The sequence below is a fragment of the Lucilia cuprina genome, chromosome 4, assembly GCF_022045245.1.
Source record: "Lucilia cuprina isolate Lc7/37 chromosome 4, ASM2204524v1, whole genome shotgun sequence".
NCBI classification, from domain to species: domain Eukaryota; kingdom Metazoa; phylum Arthropoda; class Insecta; order Diptera; family Calliphoridae; genus Lucilia; species Lucilia cuprina.
The window spans coordinates 18,015,959-18,041,666 of record NC_060952.1 but is presented as its reverse complement, the minus strand read 5'-3'; the positions used below and the strand labels follow the sequence as shown (position 1 = coordinate 18,041,666).

Here is a 25,708-nt window from a genome sequence, read left to right as displayed (position 1 = left end):
TTAATTTTTGGTTCGCATTTTATAATTTCAATTGTTCTGTCAAGGCGTTTCAAATCATTGTTCTATTATATTTCATTCCACTACAATTTTAATTTATTTGATATTGACACAGTTTTGTTTCTTTTGAATTTTAATTTTAGGATTTTTTCTCAAAAGTTTTTAGGTTTATAGAAAATAACTTTTAATGAATTTTTTATATATATATATTTTTATTTAGATGTTTTACATGAATACAATTTTAATTTGTTTTTAAATTGTGCAAATAAATTGTTTTACATCATAAATGTTTTTTTAAACGTTGAAGCATAAATGTTACAAGCTTTTCTTTATTGTTGTCTTTACTTTTTAAATAAAATTAATATAGTTTTCTAACATTTTCTATAATATGTTGCTGGCAACATGCTGCCAACAGTATTATGTTTTTGTGTACACATTTCAAGTATCAAATGGTTGTTTGTTGGCTTATTTGTATATTGTAGTTGAAAAGATAAAATCACTTAAATTTTATATTAATAAAGAGTTTAGCAACATGTTGAAGTAAATATTTTTCATTTAGAAATTTTACAACAAGTGAAAATTTTATCAAGTTTGAATGATATCTCATCAGCAACATGTAGTTATAAAATCTTAAGTATTTTCTGGTTAGTAGTAGTCTAATTTTTTTAATACACGTTAAATTATCCAACATATGTTGCCAGCAATATTTTCTAAATGAAACATGTTGTAATTTTGAGGTTTTTCTACAGTTTCTGTTCTTCTAATTTCTCTAAAGCTTAATAAAAATTCTATTTACTTTTAGTTAAAATTTCTGCACTTCTCTAAAGCTTAATAAAAATTCGATTTACTTTTAGTTAAAAATTAATTAAAAAATTCTGAAACATGTTGCTAGCAACATTTTTTTGTTCTAACCATTTTTCTATAGCTTAATAAATTTCTATTTAATTTTCTTAGATTTATTTATTTATTAAAAAAATAAATCACTGTCATTCAAAAAAGTTGTTCAACTTTAGTTGCCGTTTTACAGTTTTTTTTTTTTAGTTTTTGCCAAAAGTTCACTAAACTTTTATATCGCTATTTTTTATTTTTATTTCAACATTTATATTAACACTACTTTAACTTCAGCATATCTGACAAAGTCAATATTGATTTTATAAACATGAATCTCAAAAAAATCCAATCATTTAGTAACGTTAATGGCTTTAAGAGGAATCAACTTTTAATGATTTAATATTTATTTAGTGGGGGTTCACTTTATTTACTACTATTATTTTGTGTTTTATTTCCATATGTTTTGTTTATTTTAACACCTTTATTTCCTTGAACTTATTTAGTAACGATTTTTTTTTTTTTTTTTGTTTTCATTCAATTATGAAAAAATTATCGTTAATGGTGTTTGGAGGAAACAGACGGTGGTGGCGTTATCATACACACATTTTGATTGCCTTTTTTATAGTTTCTTGAGCAGTGCAATTTTGTAAGCAAAATCACGCATTTATTCCAAAAGCAAAATACCGAAAATTATTATTACATTAATTATTACAAAATATTTTGTGGCCATGTTAATACATTTATTTATACAATGAAATGAAAGTTAAATGAATATTGTTTGTTTTATTTATTAGTTAGAGGTGTTAGAAAAGTGTTGGCGAAGTGAGAAAGAGAGTTTATCTGAAAGTATTTTAGTTAAAATTTTCCAGCTTAATTACAGTTATAATGATAAAAATCTCTATACCTCAATAACAATTTGTTTTGCAACATGTTGCAGTAATTTTTTTAAAATTCGTCTAAATTTTATAGCAGCTAGAGTCATAATTTATGAAATCTGTTCAGTTTAGTTTGCTTATTTATTAGTAGTGTTTAATCAGCAACATGTTGCCAATAACAATATTTTAATATTGTCAGGTTAGCAACATTTTGTTGTCGAATTTCTAAAATACAGTAATATAAAAATCATATTTGTAATTGTATTTTTTTACCAATATTTAAGGCAAGCCTGTGAAAATGTCTTTATTAAATTTTGTATGAAATAAAAAAATAATTACGTTTTCAGTAACATGTTGATATTAATTAATTATTTATAATATTTGTCTATTTCGATAACCAAGTAACCATGGCATATTATACATTCCTTTGTAATTTATAATTACTCAGCAAAAAAAGAAACAAAAAAGCAAAAAAAAAGTAGAATTTACTTCATGGAAGTACTGAAAAAGACCTGAAGAATTAACGATTTTAACACAGTCTTGTCATAGGAGAGATGTTCTTCTTATTTGATTCCAAATTCACAACATCTGAAATCATTGTTAGGAAGTAATTTTGAAGTTTTTTTTTTAAGAGATATTTGGAAGTGAAATTGTTGCATTATAGAATACAAATAATTTAACTTAAATACTACTAACATAAATAAATACATAAATTACATGGATTTATCAAAATGGGTTTAATTAAAAAATTCCAGTTCTAGTTCAGTTCTAGTTCAGTTTTAGTTCAGTTCTAGTTCAGTTCTAGTTCAGTTCTAGTTCAGTTTTAGTTCAGTTCTAGTTCAGTTCTAGCTCAGTTCTAGTTCAGCTCTAATTTAGTTCTAGTTCAGTTTTAGTTCAGTTCTAGTTCAGTTCTAATTCTGTTCTAGTTCAATTTAAATTCCGTTCTATTTCAGTTCCAGTTCAGTTCTAGCTCAATTTTAGTTCAATTCTAGTTCAGTTCTAGTTCCAGTTCAGTTCTAGTTCAATTTCAGTTCTAGGTCAACTCTAGTTCATTTAGTTTAATTAAATTCAGGTACAGTCCTAGTTCAGTCAGGTTCAGTTTTAAAGAATGTTTCTACACATGTTGCTCAACATAATTATGTTCTTTTGCTTATAAGAAATTACTTTTGCTCTTACCTCCTTTATTGTATCAGTCTTAATGCAAAGTTTTTTCTTTTCGCAAAGTAGTGCAATGGAAAGTGAAGGTAAGAAGGAGGAACACTTTATACATTAACGTTGTTTATAAAAAAATTTCTTAATATGTTTTTTTTTGTTAACTTGCGAAGTATGAGTATGATTATAAAAGAAGGTGGTAGTGTTATACCTCGTATGTATAATGTTTTTTTTTTTTTTGCTGTTCAGCAAAGCATTAAAGTGTAAATTTAAATCGATTAATTGAACTTTCTTTTTCTACACCATAAACTCTATTAAAGAAGTGAGAAAAAAACTAAATTTAAACTAAACATACTAAGCATATGTAATCAGTTTATAACAAAAATGCCAAGAAAAAAGATAAACTACTAAATCATTTTACAAAATGCCATACTAAAACTTTTTTCAAAAATAAATTTTTAAAGGTTTTTAAGAGGCAACACCTTTTTATTTTATTTTTTTCTTGCTAACTTAAGAAAATTTTATATGTTTTTGTTTATTCAGTATTTATGTTTATAATTTCTTTTTTTTTCTTTTTTTTTGAATAAATATTTATAAAAAATATTTTCTTGAAGTTTTCTAGTGATTTTGTACGGTATTTATTTAATAATTTTGCATATATTTATAATTCAAGTGACCATCCAACCGTTGTATGTAATGTTTTCTTTGCCACTTTTTTTTTTTCTTTCAATCATATTAAGTTTTGATTGACAGTCTGACACAATGTGTCTTGGGTGTTTTTTATTTCTGTTTTGTCAAGATTTATGTAAATACGGTTGTTTTCTTAAGTAATTGATCGTTATTTGTCATAAATTGCATTGTTTTATTTATTCTGCTTCTTACATTTACTGCTTAAATTAAATGCCAAGAAAAATAGAAATGAACTCAGCTTGAATGAATGTAAATATTTTTTTATTATATTTTCTTATTTAAACAAGTAATTTAAAGTGCAGGCGGAAGAAATAGAATTCAACACCTTTGACTTGTGTATAAAATTTTTTGTTGTTTAATATTAATATAAAGAAATAAAATACCAATGTAATTTTTAATCTAAACAAAAAGTTTTAAAATTTTATTATTGCGTTAACATTTTCCCATAGTAGTTGAAAGGTGTGAAAAATTAAATCTGGCAGAGTTTTCAGGAAAATATAGAAAATTCTAAGCTATTTGACAGGTTACTTTTTTGGAGTTTTTAATAATAGTTTGAATTTAAACTTTTTACTGTGGTGGATTAGTGGTTAGAGTTGTAGTCTGGTAGACCGGAGGTAGTGGGTTTGATTCCCACCTGAGGCACTGGTTATGAAGCGAACAACAGGCTTAATAGAGGCGTAGGTGTATTTCTTCGGATTTGATGTATATATGTACATCCTCCTTTCAAAGTAACTAACTAAACTTTTTGCTGATGATATCCTAAATTTAGTTCGAGAATAATTTTGATAAATTTTTATTTCTTGATTTTTTAAAGTGGTGGTTATACGCCCAGCAAAAAAAGGAAGTACTTTCAAAAGAATAACATTTATCACCACTTCAAAAATAGCAGTAAGTGATTTTTTTACCTTTCATGGAAGTGATGTTTATTGACGTCCAAAGAAGCGAAAAGAAGGTTTTTTTTTCTATTTAAGATTTATATTTTTGTACTGAAATTTTTTTAATTAAACCAAGTTTATTTTGGAGTTAGTAAATAAATAAGTCAAATTGGTTGTATTCTAAAATACTACAATTTCACTTACTAATATCCTCAAAAAAAGAACATACAATTTACTTCCTAAGAACGACTTCAGATGTTGTGAATTTGGAATTAAATAAAATGGACATCCTTCCTATGACAAGCCTGTGTTAAAATCATAACTTCTTCAGGTCTTTTGCAGTACTTCCATGAAGTAAATTCTACTTCTTTTTTCGTTTCTTTGGAAGTTATTTTTTTTGCTAGAAGAAGGCAAGTGGAATAATGGCCCTAAACTTATAAATGTTAGTAGATGAATTTACGTTTACATTAAAGTTATGTAGAATTTGATCGTAATACTAGTATTTTTAAATGAGTTATTATTCATAGGGGTCCTTGTATGTGGTCTAAAATAAAATGAGGGCCGATCTTTACGAAATTGTGAGCTCAAGATATAGGTTAAAAAACGAACACTTTGAGAAAAAATTAAACTTTAAGAAATTTTCTTTTATATTAGGAGAAATTTATTGTTTTTAATATTAAGAGAAATTTTGTTGTTTAGCAACATTTTGAAACCTAGTAATTTGATAGATTCACTAAAATTTTTAATTGAATTGAAAACAGTAAATATGTTACCCTTATAGTTTAGCAACATGTTGCTAACACTTTAATTTAATGCTGAAAATTATAATTGATTTAAATTTTTAATAATATTTATGAACTCAATATTTTTTCACTTTAGAAACATGTTGCTAAAAACTTTTATGTAAAATTTAAGGAATTTATTGATGTAATCTTTTTTGTTTAACTGTTTTTTTTTTCTTTTGTTAATTTTATATGAATGTTATGCTTTGTAAACAAGTTGCCAGCAACATGGAATGTAATTTTCTTTAACTTTGTCCTACTTTTTATGTTTATACACAAATATTCTACCAAATTATTACCGATTATTTAAATTACTAATTTCTTTCTTTAGCAACATCTTGCTTAAAACTTTTTTGTTAATTTAAATGTTTTTATTGCTGTAACCTTTTTTGCTTAAAAGTTTTTATTGCTGTAATGTGTTTTGCTCACTGTTTTATTTAGCGGAAATCATGATTTTAGTTGGTTTTACTTAAAGACATAACCACCCATTTTTTTTTTTTTTTTGTTTAACTTTGTCATATTTTTTCTTAGACTCTACATTATTTTATGGTATTTTTATGTATATGTATGTTTATTCTTTTTTTCGACTAATATTATGCAAATTTTGTCGCGTGAGTTGAGTTGGTTACATGACAACTACAAAAACTAAACACATGTTGGTTGGCAGTTTCTGCTAGACAGTCTTAAAGTTTCCAAAAAAGCCACGATTTTTTTTTCATTTGTTTATTTTTGTACAATTAATACAAAGTGTGAAAAATTGAATTCAATTACTATCGCCACAACTGTTGGTAACTAACTATCTACATACAATTATTATATTGAAAAAATTTTTTTGTCTGTTGAAGATTTCAAATCGCACAACCAGTTTTTTTTTTTGTTCAATTGAAAGTTTGTTTATATGTCCATTGGAACATTTGAAGTTGTATTTTTAAATGAAGTGTTTAAATGAATGAGTGGAGTATGTGGTTTTTTATAAAATTATGTTTTTGTTTAAACACACTTGTTCTGTTTGTTCTTTTTTTTGTGTATTTTTATATGTTTGGCTATCTTAACATCAAGTATATACAATTTTGACCAATAACACCAGAAACAAAAAAATAAATAAAGTACAACATTCTGAAAAACTTAAAGGCGGTAGCTGTGGTATACAAGTTTTTTTTCTAGACAAAATGTGTATAAACTTTTAAGTATTTTGGGTGTTAAGACAAGGACGTTTAAAAAAAATTAAGACTATGAAGTAAGAAATAGAAACAAATGTGCAGACTAGTAGAGTAACTGTCTGACAGACAATTGTTTGTCGCTTTAAAATTTTATAGCTACGAAAAGATAATATTTTTTATATTATGAAATATACTTAGAAGATTTTTTTATAAAAAAATTTACTTTTTTTATAAAATTTTTCTGCTTTATTAACCTTGATTTTTAGTTGAATTTTAATAGTTTTTGATATATTTTTGCAATTTTAATGACAATTCATTGAATATTGAAATTGTAATAATTGCAATTATATGTTATTATTGTAACCAAAGTATATAATAATGTTTTATTTCCATTAAACGGAATTGAAAAACATATCAAATTCTTTATAAATTACATTTGACTCTTGAAATTGAAACCTTGTTTGTCTCATGTTTTTAATTGAAATTAATTTTTTCTTAAATAGTTTGCATTTTGTTTTTTTATTTTTGAAATTGTGCGCTTACACTTGAAGAAATAAAAACATATTTTTGATTGACAGCTATAATGTCTTTTTTTATTGAAATTTCAAATATGAATAAAGTTGAAAAAAAATAGAATTTCAATTTAACAACAATGTCGTTTATATCAAATGTTTAAATATCAACTATCAGTAGAATTTAATTGAAAATATTTAGATGTTAAAAAAATAGAAGAGTATGTGACAAATTTTATCAACAAAACAACGAATTTTATCAAAATTATTTAGAAATTCTTTAAATTTGATCATGGTGACCTTTGACCCTGAATGCCTAGTTTATTTTATTCAAAATTTAATATTATTCTAACCACCAAAATGCTTTATTTCACAACACTATTTTCGCACAGTATGCTTTGCTTTCTTGTAGCCAGTAAGTTTTATATGCAAATTTAATGTTTGTAAACCAAACTTTCATGTCTTTAAATTCAATATTAAATTGTTTACAAAACAAATTTCTTAAAGTGTAAAAATTAAAAAAGTAAAATTAAACAAAAATACTAGACTACAGACTTAAAATTCAAAAGCCCACATGCAAAAGATTTGTTAATATCAAATTGTATTACAACAAATTAATATTGTAACAACTTTTTTCTTCTACTCTCTTTAAATTTTAATGTTTGTAAACATGTAATAGAGGAGAAAAAAAACTACATTTAAATTTATGCAATTGAAACTATTAAATCAAATAAAATGAAATAAAATAAAATTACCATGTTTGTCAAACGTGTTTCTGGGCTTGAAAAATAAAAATCAAATAATTGTTACAAACGTTTGATCTTATTTTTGTTGTAAATACAATATGCTAGATAATAAATAATATTTATTATATATTTATTCTTTTCAAAATAAATTACACTCGCAACACTTTTAAATGACAATGATCAACCACAAACATAATTTGCAGTGGCAGCAGCAGCAGCGTCATCATCATCATTGCAACAATCCATAGAAAAATTAATATCATTTATTATATGTGTTTACAACAACAACGAACCCCCACCTTGTTGATGTGACGCTAACACAGTCAGCATCACCGCAAGCAATCTAGCAACACCAATAAATTTGTTCATCACATCTGTATTCTCATATGTATACCCTACAGCTTTGTAAGTGGGTCGAAAGGTTGTTGAAGTTTATAGCATTAATAAAAAAAAGCGAAAAATCTATTTGACAATTAGGAGAAGCCAGAGTAGCATTAATAAAAAGAGCTTATTTATGTAAATAGAAATATAGCTTACTGATCGGGCAAAACGATCACTGAAATGTAATGAACTTTATTAAAAACTTGCAGAGGTATTAAGTACATTGTTATACTGTTTAGATGGATTTTATAATATAGATCCTAATCCTTTAAAGCTACAAATTGTATATTTTATCTGAGGATTTTTACGTGAACACAGGTTTAAAGGTTAGCATGATCATAAAATTTTCAAATGTGTTCATTGATCGACCATATATAAATTAAACTCAAATTCGATGCTGTTTTATTGATTGGAAAATAATAGCTTTTTAAGAATATTGATCAATTTATGTAAAGGAACAAATATCATGCATACTACGGTCGTAAATGTTTTCTGCCTTATTCATAAACATTTATCAAAGGTTTATAGAACAAGTTTTGTATGAAAATTTGATTTGTAAACATTTGAAAAAGTTTATGAATAAAACCCTTTAACTATTGTAGAAATTATTTAATCTAAAAAGTAGCAAAGGCATCTTGATCGAAAGATAATAATATCGCTAAGGAACCCGATTACTTATAAATTTTTAAAAGTTGGCTTCATTTATAAAATAATCTGTAAACTAAAAATCAAATATAATTTTTTTAATTATATTTTTTTCATATAGTTTTAACCGAAATTTTTATTTGATCGTCCGCTACTAAAGAGACATATTAAGGCATTATTTGTTTATCTTTATGTATATACTGGATTATATACTGGATTTGTTTTTATATACCACTCAGAAATATTTGTCCTTCATCCGCCTTACATCGACTTTTAATAATTTTTAACATTTGTAACATTCCGCTTGTTACACATCAATAATTGCCTAAGACCCAAAGAAAAGTTATATATGCTGGGCCATTCTTAGATTCTGAGACGATCTATCCAGGTTCGTCTGTAAATTTTCTTTATGAGGATCGGTCCATAATTAACCCTATCCCCCCAAGTAAGGTCCCATTTTTTAAAGCTCATTACTGGCTCTGAAATGCGAGTACAGCGATAGAATTCGACAAACAATTATGAGCCAAAATATCTCTACCAACTTTTGTGAGGATCGGTCTTTATATAAATTCCATCTTAAAAATATCGCTTTATCGCTCTTTACTAGCTTAAATATATCAATTAAACATAAACAAGTTTTTTAAGAACCAAAATCTTTCTACCAAAGTTTGAGAACAACAATTTAATTTGCTCCAAGAACTAGTATTTTTGAAATTCATTATTTCACTTTGGTCCAATTAAGTTTTATATTAGTAATCATAAAAATACGTTTAATATAAACATAACTAGTGTAGAGTATCAGATGTTCGGGTACTTTTTACAAGTTTTATAAATTCGATAATTTAAGATTCATTTGTTTAAACTTTTTTTTCTCATTTATAATTTCCATTTTCCCAGGTTTTTATCTTCATTATTAATTTATTCAAAATTTTAAATCATTTTGAGAGCGCAACTCTCTGCATTAACTGCAGTTTAATTGCAATTTGTGTAGGCCTAATAACGAAAGCTCCATAAAAAGCTAAAGCTTTACATATGTTTTTTTTTCATCTTTTCGTTTGTGGTGATCGCACCACTAAAAATAAAATAACAAACATAAGATGACGGAAACACCTCGTTTTTATTTTCCAAATCAGTGCTGCTGTCTCGGCAGTGTTGCTTAAAATTCGATTTGACATTTTCATCTTAGTTTCGTGTGGCTGTTGCAAAGCCTCTACTACTAACGTCACTGGTGGTGTGTTAAATAAACACAAGATTTATTGTTTCGGAAGTATTTGATAATATGTTTTTTTTATATTATTTGCTTTTAAACAACAAACTTTTTTCTGGGTGTGTGTTTGTTAAGATTAGGAAATTTTTTATTGAAAAAAGGCAAATTTTAAGTACACATTTATGTACTTTTTGAAAAAGTTTTTAGGCTACAATTGGAGCAATAAGCAATTGTTTTAACTCCCAGGCAGAAGTTACACCCAAACATTTTTACAAATCTCGTATTTGTATTCAAGTGTCACAAACACGTGTTGGCAACATGTTGCTGCTGCTGTTGTTATTATTGGGTTGCTAAGGCAAATTGTATTCGTTGTTTGTTTTTGTCCACCTTTTGTTTTAACACTCTGGGTTAGGCGAATTTTATAGCAAGAAATAAATTGATCATACTACTTTTTCCAAATAAATTACAATCAATATGAAATGTTTGCCAAATAATACCAATAATTTATACATAAAAATTGTGCAAAACATGTTGCCGGAAAACAAAATTAAAATTTCATAGTATTTATTTTTCAATTTTTTAAGAATTTTTGCTCAGGCGATTAAAATTTGTATAATACAAAATTTGTTATGGACAGGTTATGTAATAGGTCTCTTTATAAGTGTCTACAACCTTAGTTTAATCTTCTGTCTGTTTTTATTGTTCGATCCTTAATGATTCCAGTCATTAACTACATCATAATAAGAATACAAGATTGTTTCTAAACATTTTTTCTAAAGTATTCAATTTTTTTAATGTCTTTTATTATTCATTTCATAATGGCCCTAATTATACTCGCCTTAAGATTACATAGGCGGACAAAATTAAAAAAGGAGACCAAGTTTTTTATGCTTTTCTATAAGATTAAGCAGCATTGAATCCGATATTCTCTATCATATCTGACATTCCATGGGTAGGGTATATTGGGTTTGTGCTGATGTTTGTAACATACAAAAATATATGTGCTATACTCACCTTAAAGTATACCATCATTTTCTGAGTCGATTTAGCTATGTCCGTCCGGCTGGCTGTCCATGTAAACCTTGTGCGCAAGGTACAGGTCGCAATTTTCAAGATAATTGGATGAAATTTGGCACACACGCTTTTTTTGGCCCAGAACGAAGCCTATTGAAAATGAATAAACTCGGTCCATTATTTCACCTAGCCCCTATATAACAGAACCCCCGAAAAGGGTTTCTCAGCTCAAAATTATGTTAAATATAACTGTATATCGATAAAAAGCAGCACGATTTCATAAAGATCGTACCTCATTTGACCCTAGCTCCCATACAAAACCCCCTTCAGAAAATTACTTGAATGTCCAAAATTTACTTATGAACACAAATATCGCGATGAAATTCAGTAAAAATAAATATTATATAAATATATATTCACTAAACTTTATCGGGCTTGGTCCATATTTTTTATAACTGGTGTAGGGTCGTACTTGTTTATAAATAAATTTATTTGACATCTCAAAAAGTGCCAAAAATTATTTTTTTTTAACTTGAAAACACGATATCTCAAAAGTCTGATGTGGTCGTGAAAATCTGGGGTCGGATTAAAATTTTTTATAAAAGTGTACTTTAGTCTCTGATACAGCAACATAATAAGAATACAAAATTATTACTTAACAGTGTTTCTAAAATGTGCAAATTTATTATTAATGTTTTTTTTTTTAATTTTTCAAAATCTCATTTAATTAGTTTTAGCAATAAAACAGTAGTCATTTATTTTACCAACATCCTACTTTTGTCTACTGGTCATTTAAACATTATTTTTTGTTCGTGATTCTATTGTTTAAAAAAAAAAAGATTGATTGTCTCGTAGAGATTAAAATATAATAAAGAATTTATTAAATAACAGTTACTTTTTGTACATACAACTAATGCAATCACAACAATACTATATAGTATTATTACTAAATATTTATTAGTTTTACACGCTTTTTTTCCAATTTTGGTACGACCAACAGAAACAAGTTTTTCCTTTTAATCCCCATAAAAATCTCAACAAAAACACACAAAAAAACACAATAGTTTTACTACAAATAAATTGTCTATGTGGGGAAAGGAGTTTTAGTGTATTGACGACAACAGTTGAAATATATATATTTTTTTATTTACAGTAATTTGCTTTTTACAAGTATAGACTCGACCACTTGTTTTCTTATAAGAATCATTAAAAACAAAACATATTATGTTGCAATTATTATTACTTATTTTAACAATTGTTGTTATTGTTAATGGCCATTTTGTTGCTGCTGCTGTTAGATTTGTAACCGACTCTCTAATAAGTTTTTTACAGTCTCCATTTACTTGATTGTATTACTACAGTTTTATATATTCTTTCGTTTTTACTACAATTGATAGAATAGATCGATCATATTGATCGTACTGACTGATAATACTTTAAACAAAAAACACCCTCGTTATTGTTATTAATGTTGTTGTAACTCATAAATCACTTTGTTTAAGGAATATAGAATATTGTATAGTAACTGATTGATTGACAATCAGTTATTGTTCAGCAACACAGAATAAGTCAAAAGAGTAAAAAACCCAATTTTTATATTGTTTTAAAGTTCATAATACTTTGTAATGTGGCATGTTTTGGGTTGGTGGGGGGTTGGAGATTAAAAACACATTCGCACAATTCAAGCGTCAAAGTGTCTAGTAGAAATCAGAGATTTTCGTTTTAACCCTCAATAGGTGAAATTAGTTTAATTTATTAGTTAATTACACCAGTAATATATTACTTTCAAAATAGAACAGCTTTTCATAAAGAATAGAGAGAGCAGCGCTGAATAAAAATCTGGCATTAGATTTAGGTTTTCTGTATATCGCATTGAAATTTAAAAAATCCAGATTTTTGCCATATTAGAGATTTGGGCACAGAGCAGATACTTTATGAAATTTGTTATGTCTTCTAAAAATCCAATCTTTTGACTTTCAAATAAACCAATGTTATATATCTTCTTTCTTCGAGGTATTGAGATGGTTATATTTTGAAGCCCGATTCGGATTTAACGCCACTCCATGCTTAAAAAAAAGACACTTTGGTCTCTGAGTGGTAAGCATCGATTTATGTGTCCATATATCTATTAAACAATGTGAATCATCTGGGTAATCTTGGGGTCAGGGTTAATCCCAAATCTCCCCAAACTACTAGTAGTCCAATCACCTTTTATTCATAAGTTAATTTACAGAATGTAGCTGGCAACATGACGATATCGAACTCAGCAACATTTCTAAATAAAATTATTTTTTTTTTTTTTTTATTTTTAACCCTCTTTTCTCATTTTATGGTTAATTTTAAGTTTTTACGTTCATTGTTAAAAAAAATATTTAGCACAAAAACAATTAAATGTTTTTGTTTTAACAAAAACTTTTAAAATGTTGTATTTTTTGCACATTTGTTTTATTTTGCTTTTAACTGTTGTATTTCTTCAATAATGTCCGGAATTTCGCTACAATTGTTATTTTGTAAAAAATATATCGATCAGTTGCTCATGCGCATACCAAATAAAACAAATGAACGAAAAATAAAAAAACTGACTGACTTTCTTTCAAATTATAAATATTTTTTTTCAATTAACATTAAAAAAGTAATGATTTATAGGGTGTGTTTATGATGTTTTAAATTTTTAAAATGGAATGTTAATCAAATTATTGGTAAATTAAAAATTAGGCATTAAAATATCGAAATTTTTGTTTGATCTTTTTTTTTTGACTATCTGTATTAAAAAGTTCAACATGGTTTTGTTAATATTACTCATATGATTTGCATTATTTCAATTACGTTGTTTTATAAAATTTCAAACTATTCCAAATTAATTAATTTTTGTTTTCTTATTCATTTATCTCAGTTTTTCAGTTTTTATTTTCTTATAGTTAATTATAATCTTTTATAAATAATGTTGTATCTTTATTTCAACAAATTGTGTCAATGTTAAATAAAATTGAGAAGAAAAATAAAACTAAAACAATTAAAAAAGTTGTTAAATAAACCTAATAAAAAACTACCACAATTTCAGACTCAGTTAAAGTCTGAAGTATGTAGTATGAACTTCTGCTGTAGTGTGAACAAATATGTTTTTTTCTTTTCTTCATACACTGACTAACAATTATTTACGTACATAATTTATTTATGAATTATTTATGATTTTTCAATATAACAAATAAATAATTTATGTATAAATGTTGTTTTTTTCTGTTTCTATACATTTATTAACTATGATTATTTGTTAAGGTAATTAATTAAGACAAACAAAGTGTAATAAAAAATACTATATTTATTTAATAAACCATGACTGTCTGTTTGGCTGGGTGTTTGTCTGTCTGCCTGTAGTTGTGTCCGTCTATCTGTGGAATGACATCGTTTGCCTCCTTTTTTTCTTTCAAAGCAACAAAATTAAGTGTGTAGGTTTGTGACTTTGATTTGTCAACATTTTGTAGCAAAAATATTAAAAGGTGTTTCTAGTTTTTTTATAAAAAAAATATATTTATATTTAATATTTGCAATACTTGCATTAAGGTTTACGCTGTATTTGTTTTAAATAAATTTTTATTGGAGCAAACAGTTGGTGTTTTAAAAAAGAGGGTTTGCTGATATCGGCTTTGACTTTTTTATTTTAGATATGACAGGGCGTTGGTTTTCATATGTTTAAATGATTTGAAAAGTGGGCTGAGTGTGTAAAATAAGGTAGAATGAAGCTGAGTAGCCAAGGAAACATCGATTAACTTCATATAGAAATTATAGCAAAATGTTGCTGAAGTAGTAGTTTATAAGTATTGTCAAGAACATTAATTTTAATTCCTTGCTAATGTCTTAACATTCCCGACCAAAACTCACAACCAAGTAAGTTCTAAAGGCTAAACTTTAATTTTTTTGTTAAAATTATGTTCAATATTTCTATCACCAACCTGCAACAAAGTATGAAGCAGAAAATTATATTTGTTGCATGAACACATTTTTAATTTAAACAATGAAACCGTTTCTCGAAATAATAATTGAAATATATTAAAAAAATATGATCTGCAACATGTAGCTGGCAACATAAATTTGTTTATTTTTGGTGGTTAGCATAAAATAACATTTAAAAAGTTTTAATAAAATTCAGCGATCATTTTTTTTCAAACATTCTACAATATTTTACAAATTTCAAAAAGATGTTTTAATAGTGTTTTGCAACATGTTGCTAGCATTATAAACAGTTTATTTTTGAAATATGCATGAGCAAATCTTAAAAAAGGTGAAGTTTTACTACCTTATTCATAAACATTTATCAACAGGTTTAAAGAAAAAATGTTGTTAAAAAATTTCGATATTTTCAAAATATCTTAAAAGATATGAAAAATTTATACAGTATAGAGTTGAATAAAGAGATTTCAAAAATGCAAAAACATATGTACTTTTAACATTTTTGTAACAGATCTATTCATACTATATTGACAATCATAAGAGTTATTTATTTGCTACAATGTATTTTATCAAATAATATAAAATAATCCCTAGAGTCAACAAAAACTGTAGAGCTGATTTTATATCCATTCACTTTTTTAAACAAACATAAAAACACTAACAAATCTCAAGTGCATATTAAATAAAAAAATATATAAACATTTCTATCTCAAAGACTTAATATAAAAGTAGCCGACATCAAAAGTTCATTTAAGGCGTTAATAAAAAGCCGCTAAAAGTCTCTGACGTCACTGTCATCATTACAGATTCTAATATATTAAAAAACCGCTACTTCCAACAGAGGAAACATATAATAAATATTTAATATAATTTTATTCTAATTTAAATAAGCCAGCAAATAAATATTTATAAATTTTGTAACAAAATAATTTCAAATAATAATTAAATTTCAAAACGAAACTCTGTCGTATGTATATTTAAGAAAATATGTTATATATTAAATAAATTTGATTAGGCATACAATTTTGAAAAGTTCATTTTCACACTGAACAAACGAATAGTTTAAGCAAAACACTATCTGACAGGTGTATAAATATAAAATGTCAAATAAAATTAAAGAAAAATTTATTTATAGTATAACATTAATTAGATGAGAAAATGTGTACAATAAAATTACATAGTGTTTAGTCATAAAATTACATATAAAAATAAAAGTTGCTAGCAACATGTTGCTTAAAGTTTTAGGAGTTTAATTAAGCTTATTAATTTTATTAATTTCGTTTTGCGGAACATAAACCAAAAATAGTTGAATTTTCTTTTTAACAACATATTTCTATAACGAATATATTCTTTAGCAACATGTTGCTGAACTTTTAAAATAAATATCACAAAAATGCATAAACCGTGAAACCAGTTTTAAACTATAAACACCCGCTATATAAAATTAACCAAATATAGACAAACATTTATGACTCTGTGTCATAACACAACAAATTATATTATTTAAAAAAAAAATATTTCAAAAACACCAACATGACCATACATGTTTTAAGAAAAACATTTAATAAAAAAAATACCATAAAAATAATCTTATTTTGATTTTCTCTAGCTAAAAAATAATAAAAAATTTTAAAAATAATAAAAATTTATTAACAAAAGCATCTAAGTACTTATATACGTTTGAACAGAAATAATAATAAAAAAAGAAGCTGTTGTCCGTTATTTATTTCTCTAATAACTGTGAATCATATTTATTTTTTATTATTTCCATTATTTATTATAAACAAATAAACCATTTTTATGATTTACGAGTTTATTGTAAATATATACATATATGAATATTTTTGGCGCCGGCGTTTAATTTTTAAGTTCTATTCATTGGATTAGAATAAATTTTAGTCTTTATTTTTCAAATTTGTCTATTTAATATTTGTTGTATGTATTTTGCTTTGGAAGATTGCCTTGTCTGATACGCCTATTTGGTTGAAAATAAATTCAATTCAATTTGAATGTTATATGTTTATATAAACAAATTAATTAACTATATTTATGCGTGGTTTAAGTTATATTTTTTATGCTATCTTTGGCTTTTGGCCCGTAAGGTTGCAGTTAATAAGTGTTCAATGAGATTTAATATTAAAATTGATTTCTATTTTGTTTAAATCAGGCTGCAATTCCAATTGAAAAAAACCTTCATTTGTAACTTGATAAATGACTACTTTATTTCTATATAGACGCCACCTGTTTTTATTATGATTTTTTATTTATTATTTTTATAATTCTCTTTAAAGCTATTTAACACCTAAGGTCTTTTAGGTTTTATGTTTTGCAAACATGTTTTATTGAACTATTAAGTTTATTTTTTTTAGCTATCAAATTACAAATATTAGCTTAAGGCCTAATTATTTTAGTTTGCCTTTAGGTTAATGGAGTAAAACTATTAATAAGATTTATTGTTAATATTACAAGCCCGTTATGGTTAAATTAATTGATTGTAATGAAAAAGGTTTCCGCTTTAATAGGTCGATAATCTTTTTTAGCAACATTGTTGACGTTTATCAAATTTTAAAGAATTTAAGTGTTAAAATTTTCTTAGCAACATGTTGCTAAATCTTTGTAATCATGAAATCATTCATATATGTCCAACTCCAAGCATATAAAAATTTTTAGGCAAATTCCCATTTCCACAATTTTGTATGTTTTATCAGATTAATTAATTAAGTTACCAATATATTTTGCAACATACATAACAGTTTACATTTTTTTAATTTCATTTAACGAGTTTGAAAATGGTGGTGCTTTGTTCGCTTTTTAAATAAAAATGTTAAATGTTTCTAGCAACATTTTTCTGAGAACTCTTAAGCCTTAAATTCAATCATAACAGTACCAGACTTTGATAAAAATTATAATGTGAAGCATGTTGTTAGCAACAATGATTACATGGATCTGAAAATTGTTCGTGCAAAATGTGAGAATTCTAGCTCCAGATATACGAATTGTATTTCATTAATATGGATGGTGTAACGTTTCCTAAGTAAACTCCAAGAATTCTAGTTTTATTGGTTTCGCAGATATACAATTTTTTGTACTTAAATAATATGGGTCACACCCCCTATTGATTGTTCCGCTGTTTTCCCTCAAAATGTTCATATGGGTTTCAATATTGCCCGTGAGGATTCTAGTACTAATGATTACCCAGGTATACGATTATATACAATTCATATGGCAGGCGCCACTTCCCCCGTTGCTTATCCGCTAATTTATTACCCAAATTATTACATAGATAACAAAGTTTATGACTCTAGGTCTAAAAGTATCTAAGATATTCGATTTTTTGTATTAAATATATATATGGGAGGTGCCCTGTCAATATTTATTATAATGAACAAAAATTAACCTTTTGATTTTTTCTTTACATCACAAAAACAATATATTGCCACAACATCTAAACAAGAATGATGTTCAGCAACATAAAATTTCTAACCATTTCAAAGCAAATACATTTTTTCTTTTTCAATTTTTGTCACAACAAAAAATTTTTCAAAATCTCTATTGAAATTTTATAAAATCAACGATATTTATACTACTTGCTTTTCATCATAATTTTGTCTATTTATCAATTCAATTTATATTTTTACTTCTGTATATCTCTAGACAACTGGCTGATGCTGACCTATTGAATGAAAAAAACGTCACCGAGGTACATTTATTCAGCCAAAGAAGATAGATAATTTAATTGCAAAATTTATTAAATAAAAATGTATAAAAAAATTGTTTATGTTTTGTTTTTGAAAAAAGAATAATTGCAATTATAAACAAGTAAGAAATTATAGTCGGGCGGCAACGACTATGTAGGGTATTATACTAGTTAAGAGAATATAATGTGATTTATTTTTTATGATGAATCTACGTTTACAGAAAATATATTCATCCTGAATTAGATTTTTTATGCGAATTTTTGACATTAACTTATTTTCCGAAGACGTCTTTGTATGAGAGCTAGGGCCAAGTGATCATATGATAAGTTTTATACGCAAGTATGTACCCCTTTAGTTATATCATGCTATTCGATAGATTTAGTAGTACTGGGTCTACGTGAATTAATAAACCGATCCTTACCATTTTCAATTGGCTTCATCTCTGTCACAATAAAAGTTCATGTACCAATAATCTTTAAAATTGCATCTTGTAATTTGATTACACGGTTTACATTGAAGATTCTAAGTCGATTAGTACCCAAAATTATTGTGTGTTACAAACGTTTGCACAAATCTAATATATTCTGCCCGATAAAGTGGGGTAGTGTATAATTAAGAAAACTGGCAGACAAAGGGACGGAAAAAGAGTCTAAATATATGAATGGATAGATAGATTTATTTGGTTGTTTGTTTGGGTGGCATGGGCATAAGCCATCAAAAGAACATAATTTTATTCTTAGTAGTATTTAAGCTTTTAAAAACAATTGTAGTAAAATAAACAATATTTGAGAACAAAATTATATTTATATTTATCAAAATAAAAATTATATATTTATATTGAAAATTTATCTATATAAAATGTGTTTTAAATATAACTTAATGCTGGGCAAAAATTTTACCAATTTCGCTTTAAAAATAAGACTACTAAAGTATGTGTAATTTTTCTAATTATTTTACCAAAAAAAATTCTGCAAGTGTATTAAATTTTCTATACAATTAATCCAAGAGAGCTTTTTAAATTTATTTAAAACAAACTTTTTTTAACGTCAATTTATTCAAAAATAAATAAATTGTTTTCAAATCAAAATACATTTTATGGTGAATAATTTGTTTAAAAACAAAGAAAATATAAATAAAAAAACAATCTTAAATAAATATTTAGAGAGCAGTTGTTAAAAAGCAAGAGAAAAGAAGAAACAACGAACAGCCAGACGAAAACAAAACAAAAATCTTAAAAATAATTAAAAAAAAAAAACAAACTGAGCTGTACTATCTGCTATCTAGTGGTGGACCTTTTCTAACAAATATTTTAGGTCATTGTATATTGTGCCAAAAAAATAACGCTATTATTTTATTTAAATATTTTATGTTTTCTTCATTAACCTTTAAAATTCCCTCTATTTTCAGCTTTGACAGTTCATCACGACGTCGTGAAAAACGTTCGAAACGTTCACACCGTAAGTCTCCTACATCGGGCCGTCGTGTCCATAAATATCGTTACAGAGATGATGCCTCCCATTCAAGTTCTCGTCGCCGGCATCGTGACCGTGCCAAGGATGAACGTGATAGTGGACGTAATAATAGGAGATCACATTCTAAGGTAAAAACTTTTCATTTTATATACAGGTTCTTGTGTTAGGTTTATCTTATTTTATTGAAAAAAATTTTTTTTAATTTTTTTCATTTGCAAAAAAATTAAATAACGTTAACGTAATTTTATTTTGTAATAATTTTTAACTATTTTTTGATTTTTAATTAATTTTTTCTTAATTAAAGAAAAATTTCGTAGTTTTTTTAAAATACTTTTTTTAAAGAATTTTTAAGAAAAAAAATGCATAATTTTTTATGATAACTAATATTTTTTTGGGTAAAAATAACATAGAGCTGTTTTAAATAACTAATAAAATTATTCAAGATTTATAATAGTATTTTTTTATGGTAAAGTTCTTAATAAAACTAAAATAAACCATTAATAACTTTGTAGATAATAGGATTAAAATTAAGTAATTATTTTGAAATTTTCAGAGATTCAATGCTATATTTTAGAGGCTTTGAATTAGGGTTCTATAAATCGACTTTCGAATAATCGAACAATCGACTTTTTGTCGAAAAAAGTCAAAAAGTCGAGATGACTATTTTGTTCCAAAAAAGTCGATAACTCGACTTTGTTAATAAAAGTCAAAAACTCGAAAAAAATCGATAATCGATAAAAGTCAAAAACTCTAAAAAGTCGAAAAGTCGACTTTTTATAAAATACTTATAGTCGAAAAGTCTAAAAGTAAAAAAATCGAATTTAACTAAATGAAAAAATTTGAAAAATCGACTTTTCGTTTCAACTATAGAACCCTACTCAAACCCTACTGCAATGTTTGCCAAATACCCTGCACAACTATAGTGGGGATGGTGTTAAAGTTTGTAACGCACAAATTTATTTGTCCTACACCCACCTTAGATTATACCGATCGATTTAGAATCGCTTTTTGATTCGATTAAGACATCTACGTCCATCTGTTTGGCTGATTGACTGTCAATGTTTTAAACGACCAAAATTGACTTTAGTAACATTTAACATCGCAATAGAATTCTTTATAACTAACTATTTTATAAAAATATATCGTTTCCCTAATTAAATAAAGATCGGTCCAGTTTTGACTCCCATATTAAGACTCTTTTGAAAAATTAGTTCTTCAATAATTTACTAAATACTTAAGAATTTAGGTAAAATTCAACATTAAAGTTTATTTATGAGAAATAAATAATTTTTAAAATATACTCAAGGTTTAGGGTATCATATGATCGGTTATGCACGACTATAATCTGCCATTTCCATTCATTATCACGAGATCATCGGGCGATAAGTTTTTGAAAAATAACAAGTTATTGTAGAGTATTTGACTTACTTAGAGGTTTAAACGAGTTAAAATTTTAAAATTTACATTATTGCTAGTTCGGGATTCAGATCAGGGTTTTTTGGCATACTAAGAAGAATATCTGCAAAATCGTGTAAAAATTTCCAATCGGTATTTAATATACATATTAAAATAAGATAAAACTTATTTTCACAAAAAATAAATTTATCTAATAGAAAATCGTCCTCAAACTAAAAATATGTTCAATTAAATATTCAATTGAACTATTTTTAACCTTAACACCTTCAATTAAATATCATTGAACTTGACTAAATGATGGGGTACGAATTTTCCTACTTCCTCTCTCTCCTCTACGCCTCCTACACTTTACAACTACTCAAAAAAAAGAAAATAACACTAAATAAAATTACTCATCTCAGCTGCATTATAAACAAAAACTATGCATGTGATTATAAAATCTGTTGCAAGTTTTTTTTTAATTTTCTAAAAAAAAATCATTTTATAAAAAAATAAACAAATTAAAAAAAATCATTGTTTGTCTAGCATTATTTCCCCCAAAAAAATGCAGAAAATTTTTACTACAATTTAGTTGATTTAGAGCAAAGAGTGACGGACAACGCATTCTCAGCGGAAGTGAAAATTTTTTACAATCTTTAAAAATGCTATTCTTTAAACGTTATTTAGAAAAGTCACAATTAACTTTGGATAATTTTGAAAGTGCCAAAGTACCGTGTTATTTTAAAATGCGTGAGTTGCCGGCACCTAAAAAAATCGATCATATGGATGATTTGGTGTATCAGACATCGGTGTTGTATAAACAATATATTGAAGAAGATTGGCTAATAGAAGAATATTTTCATGATCATGATGAAGATTATTTAGTGAGTTGTAAATGTTCTAAATAATACGTTATTTTTTTCTAATTTTAAATAAAAGCAAGAGAGTGAGAGAGAGCATGTTGATGTTTGTTAGGGTTTGTGTCTGGACTAATTTGCTTTTACTTTTTCATGATGATGTGTACTAATGAATTATTGGCAACTATTTAATTTACTAACAATTTATTTTCTATTTTGACATTTCTTTAGATTTAGTGCTTTTCATTCTTTACTTTAATTTCACTTTGTCATTTTATTTAAACGTTTTTTTTTTCTTTCTTTATTTAATCATATCAATTTAATTAAATTGTCCTCTTTAGTATAAGTTCGTACTTTACTCGTAGTGTTTTTTTGTGTGTTTGCGCGTTCCCAGTTTTTTCCAACAAAATAGATTTCTTTCATGAATTAGAAGGCATTATTGCCACCCAGCATAGAGCCATACAACAGTATGTCACATCAAATGTGCCGATTATACATGTGCAAAAAATAGCCCTAACAAAAGTGCCGCCACCTCAACCACTACATCAAATTGTCATTGAATCGCCTAATTTATCAATTGTTAAAGAAGTCGACAATGAGGTGGAAGAGGAATACAAATATTCTATATCACCCTGGTATAAACGCCCCTCCCGTAGGCAACGTAATCTATTGGATTTAGTTTTAGAGTGTGAATTTGAATTTGTGCATTATGCGGGTGATTGGATACAGGATGAGTATTTTGTTATACTAGATAATGCCTATTTAGTGAGTTGAAATATAAAAAAAAATTAACTTGAAATTAAATTATATTTGCAAACTTATGACTAATTTTTTTGGTGTTAGCTGGTTTACTATTTTATTATTACTCAAATTTAATTAGTTATTAAAAGTTATTTTTTTTAATTTTTTTTACTTTTACTGAATTAACATTTATGTAAAATGTTTATATTATTAAATAAGAACAAAAGTGATTAACTAAATGAATTTCATATACATATGTATGTATAAATATGTATCATTTTAAAATTTATTTAAACTATGGCATCACCGTCTTCTGACAACTGTCTGTTTCTGTCAAATGTTTAGTGATGAGTTTATTGTTTTTTGTGTGTGTGTATTGCTGTTATACCCTACAACAATATAGTACTGATGTTTGTAACACCCAAAATATATTAATCTTACACCAACCTTAAAGCTTACAAATGTCTGAGAGTAACGTTCTAAGACAATTAAGCAAAGTCCTTCCGTAAAAATTTTGTGCGCATGCTACTTTTTTAAGATAATTTGATGAAATTTGACACATAGTTTTCTTTTGAAGGAAGCTTATTGAACAATTTTTAAAACTGGTCCATCATCTCTCATATCCCTTTACCCCCATATAATCCCTCTTAGAAAATCTATTTTTTTTTTTCGAAAAATTGTTAAAATATTTCTGAATTAAGTTAAAAGACAATTAAAATGTTTTATTATTAAAAAAAATAATCCAAATTTTTAACATATCAGTGAGTATGTAGGGTATCATATAATCGGCCATGCTCAACAATACATTCTTACTTGTTTCTATCATAGTATTAACATACTGCACGATTTAAGATATAATTATATAAATATTTGTCATATATATATTTTTAATAGATTTCAAATTTACAACCAATTTTAAAATCCAAGTAAAAAAGAAACATTAAGGGTATTCATGAAACACTTGTGCAAATTTGCACAAAAGGTTATCGGTATTATTTAGAAAGGAACATTTTATGTAACAGTTCAAATTTATCAGTTTTGTAGAAGTAAAATTTGTGACAAATTCAATCTTAAGGGAAATTTTTTTAAAAACGATGTATGTATATTAAGTTCTACGGCTTTTGGTCCATAATTTACACAATTCGCTATAAAAGACGTTTTTCCAAAATCACATTATTGCAACAAAGTTTTGAAGACGTCGAATATAACCTCATAAAATTTGTTGGAGAATTTGGCTCATATAAGACTTCATTATGTCGAATTTCAACTCTACACTCGCATTTTTAAAAAAGTTATGACTGTTAAAGCTGTTTTTCGGGTGTCACTTGTATAGGGCTATATGAACACGTGGACTGATGTTGCCCATTTGTAATATTCGTGTAAAATGTCAACCATCTAGCCTTTTCCGTTTGGACTCTATCGGGTTTTCAACAAACAGACAGATGGACCAGCAGACAGATATGGCTAAATCGTCTTATCTTTGGCTCAATAATGAGTTAGCACTTTTTGAATATATAACGTCAATATAATTCACTCTGCTTTTAATATTTTACATAATTTCTATATTAGCAGTAAGAACTTTTTTATTGCTAGAAAAAGAACAGATTCGTCTGAATACATGTTGAAAAGTTCCAAACACAGGGTGTTCAAAAAGCTTTAATAATTAAAAAAAAATCTAAAAAAGTTTAATGAAATAATAGCTTTTTTAGTAAATCGCATAAATGTATTTCTCTTAAAAATTTTCAAATTTCTATAGATAAAGAGCCAATGCTCTTCTCAAAGATATGCTCTCTTCTATTTCAATGATGTTAAATAGAATTATTGAAATTGTATGCTGCCAAGTGAAGTAGTTCAAAGTTCCCATTTATAGTTTCTTACTTTTTCCCCGCTTCTTTTTATGTCAGTGATAGTTTTTTTTTCAATGTTGTCAAATATGTTTAAGAAAATAAAAAATAAAAAAAAAAAATAATTTAAAATAATTTAAAACTGAAGTAAACATTTACACCTTTAAACATCTAGAATTTGAGAGATTTTCAGTATTAAATAAATTCGCTGACAGCTGAAACAGTTCAAAGATTTCATAACAAAACTTAGTAATGACTTGTACTTACTGAACAACTTACTTTTTAATAACTCTAGCAATCACTTGATCGCAGGTTCGTAACAGAGCAGTCTTCTGCATATTTATAAGGAAACAGGATAATGATTTTTATTGAGTATTTGAAAATGAAATTAATTTGATAAAATTGCAAAAATACAAAGAGTAAAATACTGTAAAAAAGCACTAAATTGTCCTCATTGTTTTTTCATATCTGATATATTTTCCCTTCATGTATGGCAGACACACAGCAAGAAGAGAGACAGCGAAGAGAGTACTTCTGTTGTGACGTCAGTATTTTGAAAATGGTTATAAAATCAAATACACAAACTGTCATGTGTCAAATTGAACTTGTAAATGTGCTATATTATAACAGAATTTAGATGCGCGCGCATGTTTTACGAGTTTTCTTTATTTTTTGAATAATTTTGAAAAAATTGTGTTGACTTGGCTGGTGGTGGTGTTGGTGGCACCAACATACTCTATATATTTTTGTAAAAATCTCTTGTTATCGTATATAGTTAGTTTTCAATGTTTTGTTTATAGAAGAAAAAAAACACAAAATTTGTATTCAAAATAATTTGTATATTTCTTGAGATTTTTTCTTGTGTTGTTTTTTCGTTTTCGAATTT

At 26.2% G+C, this 25,708-nt stretch overlaps 1 protein-coding gene across 1 annotated transcript in view; it reads left to right on the top strand.

Annotated features, from left to right (window-relative positions):
• Positions 1 to 25,708, top strand: part of LOC111676109 (serine/threonine-protein kinase Doa) — a 146,816-nt gene that overhangs the window by 80,988 nt on the left and 40,120 nt on the right. Inside the window, exon 4 of the mRNA XM_023437002.2 lies at positions 19,921 to 20,113. Within this exon, the coding sequence (XP_023292770.2) occupies positions 19,921 to 20,113 (193 nt within the window). The remainder of the gene's footprint in view (positions 1 to 19,920; positions 20,114 to 25,708) is intronic.